The 14,998-nt window shown below is 39.9% G+C and overlaps 1 protein-coding gene across 1 annotated transcript; it reads left to right on the plus strand.

Moving 5' to 3' along the window:
• Positions 1-2,441: 2,441 nt before the first annotated feature.
• On the plus strand, positions 2,442-14,602 carry LOC122310535 (proteasome assembly chaperone 2). Its single transcript, XM_043124490.1, has 7 exons — positions 2,442-2,604; positions 2,812-2,977; positions 3,076-3,134; positions 5,023-5,141; positions 12,845-13,082; positions 13,691-13,814; positions 14,352-14,602. Exons 1-7 carry the CDS (start codon positions 2,545-2,547, stop codon positions 14,429-14,431), a joined length of 846 nt encoding a protein of 281 aa, XP_042980424.1. The 5' UTR covers positions 2,442-2,544; the 3' UTR covers positions 14,432-14,602.
• The last annotated feature ends 396 nt before the right edge of the window (positions 14,603-14,998 follow it).

Raw genomic sequence — 14,998 nt, forward strand, 5'->3', positions numbered from 1 at the left:
TATCAGTGGATATTTATATATATATGATATAAAAAGCCTGAACCTTTTAATATGAAAATATGATATAGAAATCACAAGTTAGTTTCTCGAAAAAGCAATATTGATATGATTTTAAAGTGATTGAAATCATATTGAGATTTTTATTAGCTTGAAAGTTACCGAGAGTTTGGATATGCATGATTAACTGCATATTTATATGGATCATTGGATCATGATATATATATGAAAATCCATGAAAGATAGAAAATGTCTGAAACTTCTAATATGAATACATCTGGAAATATGTATTCTATCAAGTTTCAAAGATCCTTATATGATCTAAAGTAATCCAAACGCAAATGAAAACAAGCTATTATTGCAGTTTATATATATGATTTAAATGTCATTGAGGCTCCAGAAGAGCTAATAAAAACTGCACATATTTGAAATATAAATCTGAAACCCTTGCGACTTCAAGGGGAAGATGGATGATGTTATTAGTCATGAAATACCATCTTTTAATACAATTAGTATTTTAGATTCATATTATGGGTTTGATATGAAGTGTGCATTATTAAAGAATAAATAAAAGGGAGCACACAGAACATCTACCAAAAGATAGAAACACAAATATGAATATTTGTGAAATATTATTTTATTATCTTGAAGCAAGAATTACAAAAATTTGAGACACTTTGCCTCATTCTTCAAACGCTCTTGTTATTCAAGAATCTGCATAGCATCCCTATCTAAAGGGGTGGGCAATCGAAAAGAAGATTTAAGTAAGGATTTTAAATTCCTATTCTCTTTCTTTATTGATTCTATCTTCATGTTTGACTCCAGAAGAAGTCGCTGAAGTATAGCAATATTCTCGTGGAGATTGTCAACTTCACAAGTTCTGGATTGCAGTCGCTGAGAAAATGCGACAATGGATGATGAGTATTGGGTACCGAGACTCACAAGCTCATAGATAGCTTCATTATCTGACCTACTAGTCAGATCATTATATTGCATGATAGCACCTGTGATAGAAGCAGGAACAGCTGATGAACGAGGTGCAGAATACCTCATATATTGACCCTGAGAAGATTGCTGAGCCATTGCAGAGAGAGATTGCAGGATAAGAATGCAGAAATAGATTGTAGAGTAAAAATGCAGTATGATTACAGAAAAATGAAGAAAATGAGATGCGAATGAAGATGAACCGAATACCTCTTTTATAGAGAAAATTATGATACAGCATCTCTCGTGAAACAAGAGAAAAGAGATGGAATATAGTTTCATAGCTCTGCGGTGCCTGACAGCTGCGGTGCTTGACAGCACGCTTGACACCTACAGAGGAGTTGAAAATCCGCGGTGCTTGTCTGATCTTAAAAGACTGGCCACCGTTTTTATTAAAAAATGAGGTTAGCGGTTTAATGTTGATGAATTCTCCACTAACTGTGTTATTTACAAGAACTCCAGAAGAGTACAACTCCAGAAGAGTAATGATGAGCAGAAAGATCCAGTTGTGATTATTTTATCAACATGGATCAAGTCCACAGTTAGTTGGATGTACAGATGCGAGTTATCTTTCAGATACACACAAGAAGATCATTGCAATTCATGAGAAGAAAGTTGAAATTGATATAAAAAAGGTACGGTCAAGTAAAAATCTGGCAGATTTATTCACTAAAGCATTACCAACTGCAACATTTAAGAAGATTATGCAGAACATTGGAATGCGGAGGTTTGAAGACCTGTTATCATGCACTTTTCAGGGGAAGTAATGTCTTGAAGACTTGTGCTGATTGTACTCTTTTTTCCTTTGCTAAGGTTTTATCCTACTGGGTTTTCCTTTGCAAGGTTTTAATGAGGTAATCCTAAAGCACTCAGCGATACACCTGAATACTGTACTCTTTTTCCTTCGCCATTGGTTTTTTCCCACAGAGTTTTTCCTTGGCAAGGTTTTAACGAGGTATATTCTTTAAATATGGTCATCCAAAGGGGAAGTGTTATAAACTATCTTGAATTGTATAACCACATTTATCTAGTCGTCAAATGCATAGTGTATAGTGCTAGCATAGTACTAGCATAGTGAGTTGGCCGACATATGCATAGTGCATAGTGCTAGCATAATGCAGCATAGTAAGCTAGCATAGTTCCCTTTGTACGCCTATATATATCGTTGAATTTTTTAAGAAATTCATAAGTTTCATAACCTTTCTGAGCTCTATCTCTTTCTCTCTCATTTTAAAAGTTTTATAATACGTTATGACTCTCTCTTTTCTATGATTTCATAACAAAAAAAATCATTCTTTTAATTATTATAATGATAGATAGCGTTGCTATGCTATGCTTTTTTGGGAGTCGAGGGCAACTGACCGTTCATTCTCTCAATCTGGTCCAGTTTTATCAATCCGTCAATAGAGCCCCTAATCTTAGGCCCAATATTGGCCCAAACATTGAACTTGATTGTGGCCCGAAACTTTGCTTCTTCTCCAAGCTCAAGAACCGTCTCGCCTAAATGCACTGATCCGTGAAGAGCGATTCCCAATCTCCATACTCGCTGTTTACCGCTCTAAAATGGAATTTATTGTTGAAGAGGGCAAGCATCTTCACGAGGAGTGCCCCACTATTGTCTTGGTTCGTATTTTAACCATTAGGGTTTTTCTTATATGATATAATTTTGTTAGGTTGAAGTAAGCTATTAGTGAAACTTCAGATTTTTATTTTTATTTTTTTTTCTCTCTCTTTCTTTTTGCTTTGCTTTCTCAGAAACCAAAAGGAGGATTGGAAATAGTATGGATGTTTTTAACTTATTTGCTTCATTTGTTTATTGTTTCGGTTAAGCCCGCGTTGTCGATTGGAAATGTGGGGCAGCTGGCAGTGGACCTTTTGGTATCATCAACGAGAGCGGGGAGAATTGGGTTCTTGGATGATCCTAACGTTCTTCCCTGTGTAGGGAACGACGCGTATGGGCCGGTTCCCCAAGGCGAGCTCGCTCTTCCTCTTGAAGGTACTGTTGCTCTCTTGCTCGTTATGGGCTTTTTGGTTTCAAAAAACATTGGCCAAGTATTGAATGTATAGGGTAACATTTTCAGTTTGGGTTTTCAGCTTATGATTTATCATCTAATGGATTGACTCTTCTCCAACAAAGATCACCCGTTGTTAAGGTTACGGCTTTTGCTCTTTTTTCTTTCTTTCATATTTATGTTTTATCTCTGCATATTTTTCAATGTTTCAGAATGGCCTAATGCAACGTTGTAGAAGTATTTTGGTGATATTACGAGTTGAATGAGATGTTTAGATAATTAGATATCAGGCCTGTTAAGAATGTGTCTTTTGTGACAATTAAACGAGTCAACTTTTCTAGTAGTAGTGCTCGCCTGTTAGGATCAGTTAATGAGCACCTAATGGCGAATGCTTTGTTTGTAGGTCGTTCTGCTTGATCTGATTTTTTTTTTTAAAGAGAAGAGGTCACATGTCCATGAGTGACCTCCTCCCAAATTTTTTAAGAACCCTCACTTATGGTAGAGGAAAACCGTGGTAACTAAGACCCAAGGGATTTACAAATAGACAATAAAATCATCCCAAGCATCAACACCAACAAAACAAAACAGCACCTATACAATAAATAGGAACTGAACCAAAACTAACCAAATACCAGCAAAACTGCCAACTGAACTAACACACTTTTATTTTATTCACAAGTTAACATCTTAAAGAAGGAAGACCAATCTTGTCAAGTCGAACCATGCCCCTCGCAACTTGAGGCAATATCTTTTTTTTTTTTTTTGATAAGTAAAACGGTAGTATTAATAATAAAAGGCATGGTGATCCTCCATATGTCATAGTGATCCCAGATTCCCCTTGACTAGCAAAGAAATCTGCAACTTGGTTGCCCTCACAGAAGATATGTGAAATTGAATAACTCATGCCTTCAAGACCATCAAGCAGCTTCTCCCAATGGTCCCAGAGATACCACACATTGCGACCTTCGAGGTCAACCAACAAACAAGTAAAGAAGAGTCACATTCGATCTCCACGTGATAAAAGCCAAACTCTTTGCAAACAGCCACGGCTCTGGTAAGGGCCCCCAGTTCAGCAGCATTATTAGTGCCAAAACCCATATGTTCCGAAAAGGAAGCCCTGACATTCCCGAAATGATCCCTAATCACCCCACCACCTCCACAAGATTCTGGGTTTCCCCTACAACTCCCATCAACGTTTAATTTCACCCACTCTACCACTAGTTTACACCACACCACTGCACGAGGTCGGCTAACTGATAGGCAAGTTAATAGCTCTAAGGATCTCAAAATCACTCGGTGAAATTCGCCTGCACTTACATATTCTTAGAGATTTGACTAAGCCAAAACTTCACTGCAAGCCAAATTGAGTCTGCCGATTCAGAAACCGACTCCATTCTAGCCTTACACTGTCGAACTCAACCTCCAAGTAATCAGGCATGGAAGTAGGCCAACAAGAATACCACTCTTGGATAAACGTTTGGCACAACTTAACCAAGAATAGATGCGTGAACGCCATGAAGAAAACTCCATGCTCTGAACACCTAAGGCCGCCGAGGCTCTTTGCCAAACTGCCATAGCAATATCTCCAGAACATAAGACATGATCCAAAGTTTCAAAACATTCCCATTCATACAACAATCACAACGGGATGCAATGGAGATACCCATGGACATTATACGAGCATCCACTAGAAGACGCCTAAACCATGCCTTCCAAACACAAACAGACACTCTCCTTGGAAGAAGTTTATGCCAGAACCATTCCGTCCAGGGGAGATCCTCACAAAAAACCTGTAGGATATCCCATTCTGAGATAGTGGAGAACTTGCCATCCCGTGTCGATTCCCAGAACCATTCTGCTTGATCTGTTATCTTTGTGTACCTAGTTCATTTATATTTGGAAATTACCCTTTTCTTTTTGCTCGATACTTTGTCATGGCTGTGCTCTTGGTGGTTCTATGTTATGTATAGTATGTCTAGTTACATATCTTAAAAGGACAGTGCTGAAGTAAAATCTATCATTCAAACAGGGGAAGATGGTTGAATTCGCAAAAAATTTGGCTGATTTTGCTGCTGCTAGTGGAAAGAAGGATGTTCTTGTGCTCTCTAGCTTAGACTTTGCAAGGTGGCGAAATATTGATATGTCAAGGTATGGATTGGTATTCATGCTTTTATTTTTTATTTTTCATCATGATTATAAGCTATGGGATTCTGTACTGGTCATCCCATTGTGATTCAGTCACCTGGATGCCAAGGCAACTAAGCATTCCAAGATTCTCAAGTAACACCTCCTTGTGTACTTGGGCTTTGCCTAATCATGTGGATTAGGTGAGGCCGAGCAAAAATCCAAAAATCTAACTCTGGCTCCATCTCCAGTCCGACTCCAACATAAAGGAGTCGGAGTCGAAGCCAGATTACCAAAAAAAAAAAAACCAGTCAGAGCGAACGTGTCTCTGGACCAACTCCGACTCCAATCCAATTGTCTTCAACTTTATACTCTGACATTGATCCCGACTTTCCCCTCCGACTCCAACTCGGACTTTGAATCCAACTCCAACATTATACATATGTTATACAAATATGTATTTATCTATATATTGATCATATAAACTAGTACAGTTATATAGTTCAGTATATAACTATAATTGATCATATAGTATATAACTAGTTTAGTATATACAGTTACTACTATATATAATCAAGTATAGAAATAAGTTAGGCACTAGTATTGAAATAAATCTAGTATAATAAGTTAATATTACATCTGAGAGAATACAATGTTCCATTTCCATGGTAGTTGTATCAGAGGTTCTTAGTCCAGTTGCTTTGTCCAGTTGTCTGTTTTTGTTAGGAATAGTTGTGTTGTGATGGGGTGGATTAGGAACATTATTATTGATCAGAAATGTTTTGAGTTTGAGAAGGTTAGTGAGAGGTGGTGGAGATGTACTGAAAGTAGCTACCGTGCTGTAAACCACATATCCTTCGACCAATGATCATTGGGGTGGTTGGCCGCCATGGTTAAGGAAGGTGTAGCTGTTGGGGGGCACTCTGAGTTTATCAAGTCACGCAGAAGTGGGTCTCAAGTTCTGGTGCTGCAGAGAAAGAGCAACTCTTATGGGAGATTTTTCTCCCTATCGGAATTTGGCCAAGGTAAACGTCGGGGTATGTTAGTAATACTAGAAGGAAAGAAGGGGATGGGGTGGAGAAACCTTGAGGAGATGCTGCAGGAACTCTCAGGGAAATACTCTGGTGCGAGAGGACAAAACAGGGGTTTTCCCCCTTTACAGTTTCCTTCATCGTCACAGGGGCACCATCCCCTTTCGTACAGTGATGCCGTATCTCGAGTGCCAAAAACTGCAGAGGGAGTAGTTGAGCTTTCTTCTCTGATGAGGAGTCAATGTAGTGTAGGGGATGGCAGGGGGGTGTCGGGGCTGAAAATGGTAACTGTGGTGCATGCCTTGGCTGAAATGGAGAAGCAAATGGGAAGCCTGCAGGAGTCTTTGGCTTTATTCAAATGCAGCGTAGAGGAGGGGGGAGAGTTGGGTTTGGGCCAGGTAGAGGGAAGGCCCACTCAGGCTGGGTTTCCGGATAAAGGGAAAGAAGTGGAATATAAGGGAGATGGGGTTTTGTCTTACGAGCCTCAGAAAGGGAAGGAGATATTAGGCGCCTATGGGCTGGGCCCGTCCAGAAGCCCACGTAAATGCTGGAAGGCAACAGGGGGCCGAATCTCTGTATCGGCCCTAGAGCATCCAAAAGAGCCTGAGAAGCTCTCTTTCGGGCCGAGTCTGGGACCGGGTCTTGGACAGAAAGGGGCGATGGGGGGAGGCGAGGCCTCAAGTGGTGGTCCGACGGTGGTGCTATCGACGGAGGAGGAGACGGTGAGGGAGCAGCTTCTCGGCCAAACTACGGGGTGCTCTGAGCTGCAGATAAGTTCGGCTTCTGATTCAGGGCAGATACAGAAAGTGACGATGAAAGATTGTGATGTTTCAGAGGTAAGTGATGGGACGGAAACAGGGGAAATTATAGAGGGGGAAGTATGGACTCTAAGCATATGTGACCAGCAAGAGAAGGGTAGGGTGCCGCAAGGGGTGTTGTCGGGTGGGATGTCACTGAACACCTCGGAACCTATGGGGGTGCTTTTCTCAATGCCGGCTGACTTAGTGCAGGCTAACTTAAGTTCTTGGAGGGAAGCGTGCATGCTTGGAGGGGAACCAGAGGAAGCCGATGGGAATGCTTTGGCTTTGGTGGCTAAAGAGATTGCAACAGAACAGGAGGAGGTAGAGGGGGAGGGAAATCTGGTGTTGTTTGAACCGTGTAGTTTGGAGGGAAATCTGGTGCAGGCTAACTTGAACCGTGATAGCACAACGGAGGGGGAGGAAGATATTGAAGCAGACCCTACTCCCATCAGCATGGTAACTCCTAGTTTATCAGATGATTGGCTGCTGAAAAAGATTGAGGATCTTCAGAGTTGCTTGGGAATTTCATGTGTGGGGTATGAAGAACAGTTTAAAGCCTTGATTACAGCCATAGAGGCAGGTCAGCAGGGTGCTGGGTCTAAAAGAGAGAGAGAATTGAGGAGACTGACCTGGTCCATTAACTATGATAGCAAGGAGGGGAGTGCAAGCCGTGGAAGAAATAAAGGGAGGGTCGGTTCAGTTGTTAAATGAAGCCCAAAATTATGTGCTGGAATGTTAGGAGACTAAACGAGATTAATAAACGTCTCCGTATAAGAGCTTTACTAAGACAATGGAAGGGGGACATAATTTGTTTGCAGGAAACAAAGTTGAAGCAGATTGATAGAAGTATTATTAGAAGCATTTCGAGTTGTATTTATGTAGGCTGGAACTTTTTACCGTCGAATGGGGCATCCGGAGGGATCTTGGTTATGTAGGATAAGAGGGTGGTGGAGATCTTAGAAGAGTATGTGGGAGAATATTCGGTGGGGTATCTCTTCAAAAACATCGATGATGGTTTCCGGTGGGCTTTTGTAGGGGTATATGGTCCTAATGTAGAGAGCGAAAGACGGTTTCTTTGGGAGGAGCTAGCTGGGGTATGCTCATGGTGGGAAGCCCCATGGTGTATCGGAGAGGATTTTAATGTGAAAAGATTCTGTAGTGAGAGATCAGGGGGAGGTAGACAAAACCAAGCCATGATGGATTTTTCAGATTTCATCTCCGAGATGGGACTTATGGATATACCGCTTATGGGAGGGGAATTTACTTGGTCCAACAACCATGCGTGGTCAAGGTTGGACAGATTTTTATTGTCTACTTCGTGGGAGTCACAATACCCCGATTTATGTCAGAAAAGATTCCGAGGTTATGTTCGGATCACTTTCCCATTATGCTAGAGGGTGGTGGGATACAAGGGGGTAGAAGGTCTTTTAAATTTGAGAATATGTGGCTAAAAGTAGAGGGGTTTGTGGAATTGATTAGGCAATGGTGGAGTTCATATTCCTTCGCTGGCAATCCAAGGAAGATTTTGGCGGAGAAGCTGAAAGTTTTGAAGAAAGATTTGAAGATATGGAATGAACAGGTGTTTGGTAATGTAACCTCTCAGAAAAAGAACTTGTTCCAAGATTTACAATCCCTGGAGGGTGTAGGAGAGGGGAATAACCGTAAGGTTCAAGTTATTGCTGAATTAGAAAGACTGATTTTAATGGAGGAAATATCGTGGAGACAAAAATCGAGGGCTTTGTGGCTAAGGGAGGGGGATAAGTGTACACAATTCTTCCACCGAGTGGCTAATGCGCATAGGAGATTCAATACCGTTTATTCCATGAACATTAATGGTGAAAATATTTCAGACCAAGAGGTGATAAAGGAACATGTGGTTGGTCATTTTCAACACTTGCTAGATGAACCGCATGATTGGAGGCCGACTTTAGATGGCCTATCTTTTGAGGCCATAGATCAATCTAGTAGAGAATGGTTGGAGAGACCGTTTGAAGAGGAAGAGGTACACCAAGTGATTAAAAAAATGAATAAAGACAAAGCACCCGGCCCGGATGGCTTCACTATGGCTTTCTTCCAATCTTGTTGGGAGGTGGTGAGAGAAGAAGTAATGCTGGTTTTCCATGAATTTTTTGCGTATGGCTTTTTTGAAAAAAGCTTAAATGCAACTTTTATTGCTCTAGTTCCTAAAAAGGCTGGGGCAATGGAGGTCCCTGATTTTAGACCAATTAGTCTCGTGGGCAGTGTGTATAAGATGCTCTCTAAGGTTCTTGCCAATAGGTTGAGTACGGTCATGGAAAAAATCATTTTGAAATCTCAAAACGCCTTCGTGAAAGGGAGGCAAATTCTAGACTCGGTTCTTATAGCAAATGAATGTCTGGACAGCAGAATCAGGTCCAGAATCCCAGGTATTTTATGTAAACTTGATATGGAGAAGGCATACGACCATGTGAATTGAGATTTCTTGATTTATATGTTGGGTAGATGTGGTTTTGGGGCAAGATGGATGAAGTGGATAAGGCACTGTGTATCAACGGTGCGTTTCTCGGTTTTAGTAAATGGGGATCCGGTGGGTTTTTTTGATAGCTCCCGGGGGCTGCGGCAAGGAGATCCCTTATCCCCTCTCCTTTTTGTTCTGATAATGGAGGCTCTAAGCAGAATGGTGTCGGAGGCAGTAGGGGGTGGTTTCTTCTCAGGTTTTACCGTGGGGGGTAATCATGGTTCTATCATTATCTCTCACCTTCTATTTGCAGATGATACTCTTTTGTTTTGTGAGGCAGAGGCAGGTCATATTGAAGCTCTGAAGGCCATTTTGGTTTGCTTTGAAGCTGTGTCCGGGTTGAAGATCAATCTTGCTAAAACGGAGATGGTTGCGGTGGGGGAAGTAAATAACATCAGTGGGTTAGCTAACATCTTTGGGTGTGTGGTCTCATCCTTGCCTTTGAAATATCTAGGCCTTCCGCTGGGGGCTTCGTTCAAAGCAAAATCTATTTGGGAGGGGGTGCTGGAAAAATTCGAACGTAGGCTGGCTGGGTGGAAGAAGGTCTATCTTTCAAAAGGGGGGCGGATTACTTTGATGAAAAGCACTCTATCTAACCTTCCTACATACTACCTATCCTTATTTCCACTCCCAGCTAGCATTGCAAAAAGATTGGAGAAATTTCAGCGAGAATTCTTATGTGGGGGGGGGATAGGAGATGAGTTTAAGTTCCATTTGGTAGGATGGGATAAGATATGTACTCTGTTGAGAGATGGTGGGTTGGGGGTCCGGGATTTAGGGGCTTTTAATTTGGCACTTTTGGGCAAATGGTTGTGGCGGTATAATTTTGAGAGAGAAGCATTATGGAAAGGAGTGATTGACATAAAGTTTGGCAGCGAATGTGGGGGTTGGTGTTCAAAAGAGGGAAGGGGGACTTATGGAGTGGGGCTTTGGAAGTATATTAGGAAGGGATGGGGTTCTTTTCAGTGTAATACCCGGTTGTACTTGGGGGATGGTAGTAGGATCAGATTTTGGATGGATAGGTGGGTGGGAGATATGACTCTAAAAGATGCCTACCCCACAATCTTTGCTATTGCACGGGAAAAAGTAGCTAGAGTGGCTGATTTGAGGGTGATTAATCAAGACACACAGGAGTTGAATATTAGCCTTATCAGGGATGCAAATGATTGGGAAGTAAATGACTTGATGGAATTTATGAATCTACTGTATAGTGTGCCCATTGCTGCCGGAAATGAAGATGAGATGGTATGGTGTCCTAATAAAAAGGGGAAATTCTCAGTACGGTCCTTCTACGCAGCCAATACCATACAACAAAGGTCCAAGTTTCCGTGGAAGAATATCTGGAGAAGTAAAGCTCCCACCAAGGCTGCTTTCTTTGTGTGGACAGCAGCACTAGGGAAGATTTTGACCACTGATAATCTTAGAAGACGTGGCCTCATAATTGTGGAATGGTGTTGTTTGTGTAGAAATAATAGTGAGACAGTTGACCACCTTCTTCTACACTGCAAGTTCGCAAGTGAGAGATGGAACTACTTCTTCAACAATATGGGTTTAGCATGGGTAATGCCAGGTAGGGTGGTGGACCTAATAGCAAGCTGGAAAGGAATTACTGGGACTCAGCAAATTGCAGCCTTATGGAGGATGGCTCCAATCTGTATTTGTTGGTGTATTTGGAGAGAGGAACGAGAGAATTTTTGAGGATCATGAACGATCCTCGGAAGAGTTTAGGAGTTTCTTCTAGAAGACCTTATTGCTGTGGGCTATTGCTCTAGATTTTAATGGCCTAAGCTTCCATGATTTTCTTATTTTTGTTTCTAGAACTTAAATGGGTGTATGCTCATGTATACCTCCTGTGTACCTGGGCTATGCCCATCTTTTATTAATAAAGCTTTCTTATTACCTATCAAAAAAAAAAAAAAATTCTAGTAGATAATTAAGTAAGAAGTAAGTTAGACACTAGTATAATATAATAACATTTAATATTATATTATAATAACATGTAATTAGGCACTATAGTATAAGTCTAGTATATAAATAAATTAAACACTCGTTAAAATAACTAATAAGTCTAGTATAATAAGTTAATAACACATAGTACTAATTTACTATAGTATTATAACATGTCATTAGACCTATAAATAAGTCTAATATTTGGTTTTGTTTGTTGTTGGAATAAGAACATGTAATTAATTTAAATTTGTGGTGTTAGTTGTTTTGGTTGGGAACAAGTAACAATATTTGGTGGCTGGCTGTGTTTCAGCAGTTTTGGTTATGTAACTTCTGTTTTAGTTTTGGCTTGTATTAAATTAGCAATGAATGATTTATTTATTTTTATATTTTAGTTTTGGCTTGTAAGTTGTAGTAAATCAGTAGTGAATAATTTAGTTTTGATTATGTTTTTTTTAACTTGTAGTAAATCAACAGTGAATGATTTAGTTTTAGTTTTTAATTTTTGGAAAATTTGAAATTTGAAAGCCCGCAAAAAATTATTCTTGAAAAAATGGGCTAAATATGAAGCCAAACAAAAAATCCCAATAAAAACCCAAATTCGACAAGTCGGATCGGAGCCCGCACAAGTTGGAGTTCGGATTCGAACTCAAATAAAGTCGGATTTAGGGGATCCCGACTCTGACTTTGTCAGTGCTCACCCCTACCCCTAGGGGTTGGCTTAAGTGGTAAAGGCCTTGGTCTTGGTAGTATGCTCCCTCTAAGTCTAAGGTTCAAATACTCTTGGGTGCAAACAATTTCTAGGGGCTATCGGACTGGGGGAGCTTCCTCTTGAATTAGCCGAGGTGCACTTGCAGAAAAATCCCTGCTGAGAGCTTGTGCACCCCCGGGATTAGTTGAGACTTTGTTCTTGGACACCCGGTGCCAATAAAAATAAATAAATTCTTATAAAAAAAAAAAAAAACAAAGGATGTTCAAGTAACACCAGAGTCTTTGAAGTTGCAAGTACTGGGAATGAACTTTTGGAGTTGAGCATCGGCACATAGAAATAAGACTTATTTTGAATCTTGCTTCCACTAGTAAAACTAGTGATCTGATATCTCACTATTTAGTTATTGAAAAAAAGGAAGTCCTGCAATTTGGGTATCTCTTGAGCTGTTGTGTACGGTATTGAATTCATATGAAGTGTGAGTACTGCCTCGATTTCTGTCTCTCTCCCAACCATCTTGCAGCTCTTATCTTCTTTCTGAAAATTGTTTTCAGCTACACCTTTGCTTTCTTTGTGGCAACCACCATATTTTGGCAGAATGTCCAGGCTTTCTGCTTTGCTGCAAGCCTGCAATTATCATCTCATTATCAATTTTTTTTTTTGAAGTAGCAATTATTACTATTATGACGTTCCTGTTGCCTATGGCTTTTTTTTCACGACTGATTTATCGTTTATCACATCAGTGGTTTGCAGATGTACTACTTGTCTAGTACCAATACTGATGGAACAGATGATCACTGTGAGCAACTCAATTGGAAAAGACTGCAGGAATACAACCCTGACCAGAGGGGTTGGAAATATCTCAGCACTTTAGCTGAAGGAAATGCCACACAGGAAGACAACTTTCCTTTTGAAGACGAGCTAGAAGAAGAAGATTACTACCCAAGCTTGCCCTTCGCTGCACTCTTTTCTTGTTTTAAGGTATTGTTCATTCTAGTATGATTATGACAATGAAAAAAATGTACATTACATCTTTTGCTAGGAAGCTTCCCCTAAGGTGAGACAGGGGAACATAATGGTAGTTTAAATTGAATGTACTTTCTCACATATTATTGGTGTGAAGGAATACATGAGCCAGCCACCGTTTTATATTCCAGTCAAGTTCATACTTGCTTATATGAACTACAAAACCTAAAGCAAGCAAGATGAAAAAAGGTTACTACTTCAATATTCCACTTTCCATAAGCTTGTCATCTAGGATGCCAAGAGAATACACTTACAATGCATATTTGTGTGTAACACAGCAGACGGATGTAAATGCCAATCAAGGGGATCTGTCATGCCTGACATCCCATTTCTGTTTCGATCACTTTTGATTTGAGTCCACATTTTACAGCCTATTATCTCTCATCCTCTCTGTCTCTGTCTGTCTCTCTCTCTCTCTCTCTGAGTGTGCCCCTCCCTCCCCCTCCTGCTGAATAACATATATGGGATGATATTAAAATTAAATTGTGTTAGCATGCATAGCAGGAACAGTTTTTCTGAACAAGGTGAGTTTGATGTACAAAATGTCTTGCTTTGTTAATCAGGCCAGAGGTTTGAAAGTCACCTGCTTATTATGTTACTGCTCAGAAGGAGACAACATACCAGATGCTTTTCATTTGGCCGAGGCCGCAACCAAACTTCTCGGGCTGAGTCCCAGTAATTTCCATGGTATGCTTCCCCAATGGTGGTTATTCAATATTTTATTATTACTTTTCATTACTATTCACTACTGTTCAATATTTAATCATTACTTTTACACTAATATTCGCATATCATTTGAGATAACCTCAGTACTCAAACGTACCCTTAATCTTTGCATCATAGCCATATGGATACTGTAAAAAATTTGATATCCCATTTGGAGCTTCTTCTTGGTGTAATCATCATGGCCTTTCTGTAACTGCCAATTTTGAGAATGTGGAGCATATGTTTTGCATCTTATGAATGTTCAGACCAGCACACACTTTAAAACACTTGGAAGCTTAGGGATGTATCCATCCTTGCAGTCACTCAGCCACCTCCACCATTCACTTTCCAATTAAGCATAGCTTTAAAAATGACTTGCAAGTCTTTGGAAGTTTAAGCTGTTTAATTCTATATTCTTTACCCAAATATTTATTTATTTTGGATGTGATTGCTTCATTGAGTTTGGTTGTCAAGCAACCGTACTAATTTCTCTCTCTTTGTACTCTTGGTTCTGTTTAGGCAATGAAGGTGGTAAATGGCTCGTACCATTTTCTTGGAATACTGTGTATGGACCGCCCCCAGATATGTCCATCTTTTAGGCTGTACTGACCGAAAGACCGGAGATTGGATCTCCATTCTTATTTCCCGATGGGTTGTGGAAATCAGAAGGTGCTACATCCTTCGCAGTTGCACGCATGTAAACAGTAACTTATTATGTTGGGCAAAGGATGAGCATATTTAGAATTAAAGATTTGGATATCGTTTTTTCATTTGTTGGTACATTTTTTCTTCTCTTCTTATTCCCTCCTCCCCTACTAAAGTAAGTATATATATATATAGTTTTGCTACGTATAAGCAAATTCACTTACTAATGCTATTGTTTTTATATTCAAAATTTAAATTGACATCATTTTCATAAAAGTCTGATTTTTTAATAAATCATGATGGATGAATGTGCATATTAGTGCATATAATCACTAACAATCAGATTTTTTTATATATATTTGTTTTTAGTAAGGTACAATCTCCGCCCTCCTAAACTATAAATAACATGCTTACCCAACTTTAGACGCTAAAGCTTTTCATATATAAAAAGTTATTTATCCGTTGTAAAATCGGAAGATTGCTAGTAAAATCGGAATGTAATTATTTTTCTGAAGAAATAA

The sequence above is a fragment of the Carya illinoinensis genome, chromosome 5 (assembly GCF_018687715.1).
Source record: "Carya illinoinensis cultivar Pawnee chromosome 5, C.illinoinensisPawnee_v1, whole genome shotgun sequence".
In the NCBI taxonomy this organism is placed as follows: domain Eukaryota; kingdom Viridiplantae; phylum Streptophyta; class Magnoliopsida; order Fagales; family Juglandaceae; genus Carya; species Carya illinoinensis.

What these genes read in the sequence shown, in the direction of transcription:
- LOC122310535 (XM_043124490.1), top strand. Translation starts at nt 2,545, where the DNA reads ATGGAATTTATTGTTGAAGAGGGCAAGCATCTTCACGAGGAGTGCCCC. An exon ending in AAAGATCACCCGTTGTTAAG is followed by an intron (nt 3,135 to 5,022) that starts GTTACGGCTTTT and finishes TCATTCAAACAG; the next exon opens with GGGAAGATGGTTGAATTCGC. An exon ending in GAGTCCCAGTAATTTCCATG is followed by an intron (nt 13,815 to 14,351) that starts GTATGCTTCCCC and finishes GGTTCTGTTTAG; the next exon opens with GCAATGAAGGTGGTAAATGG.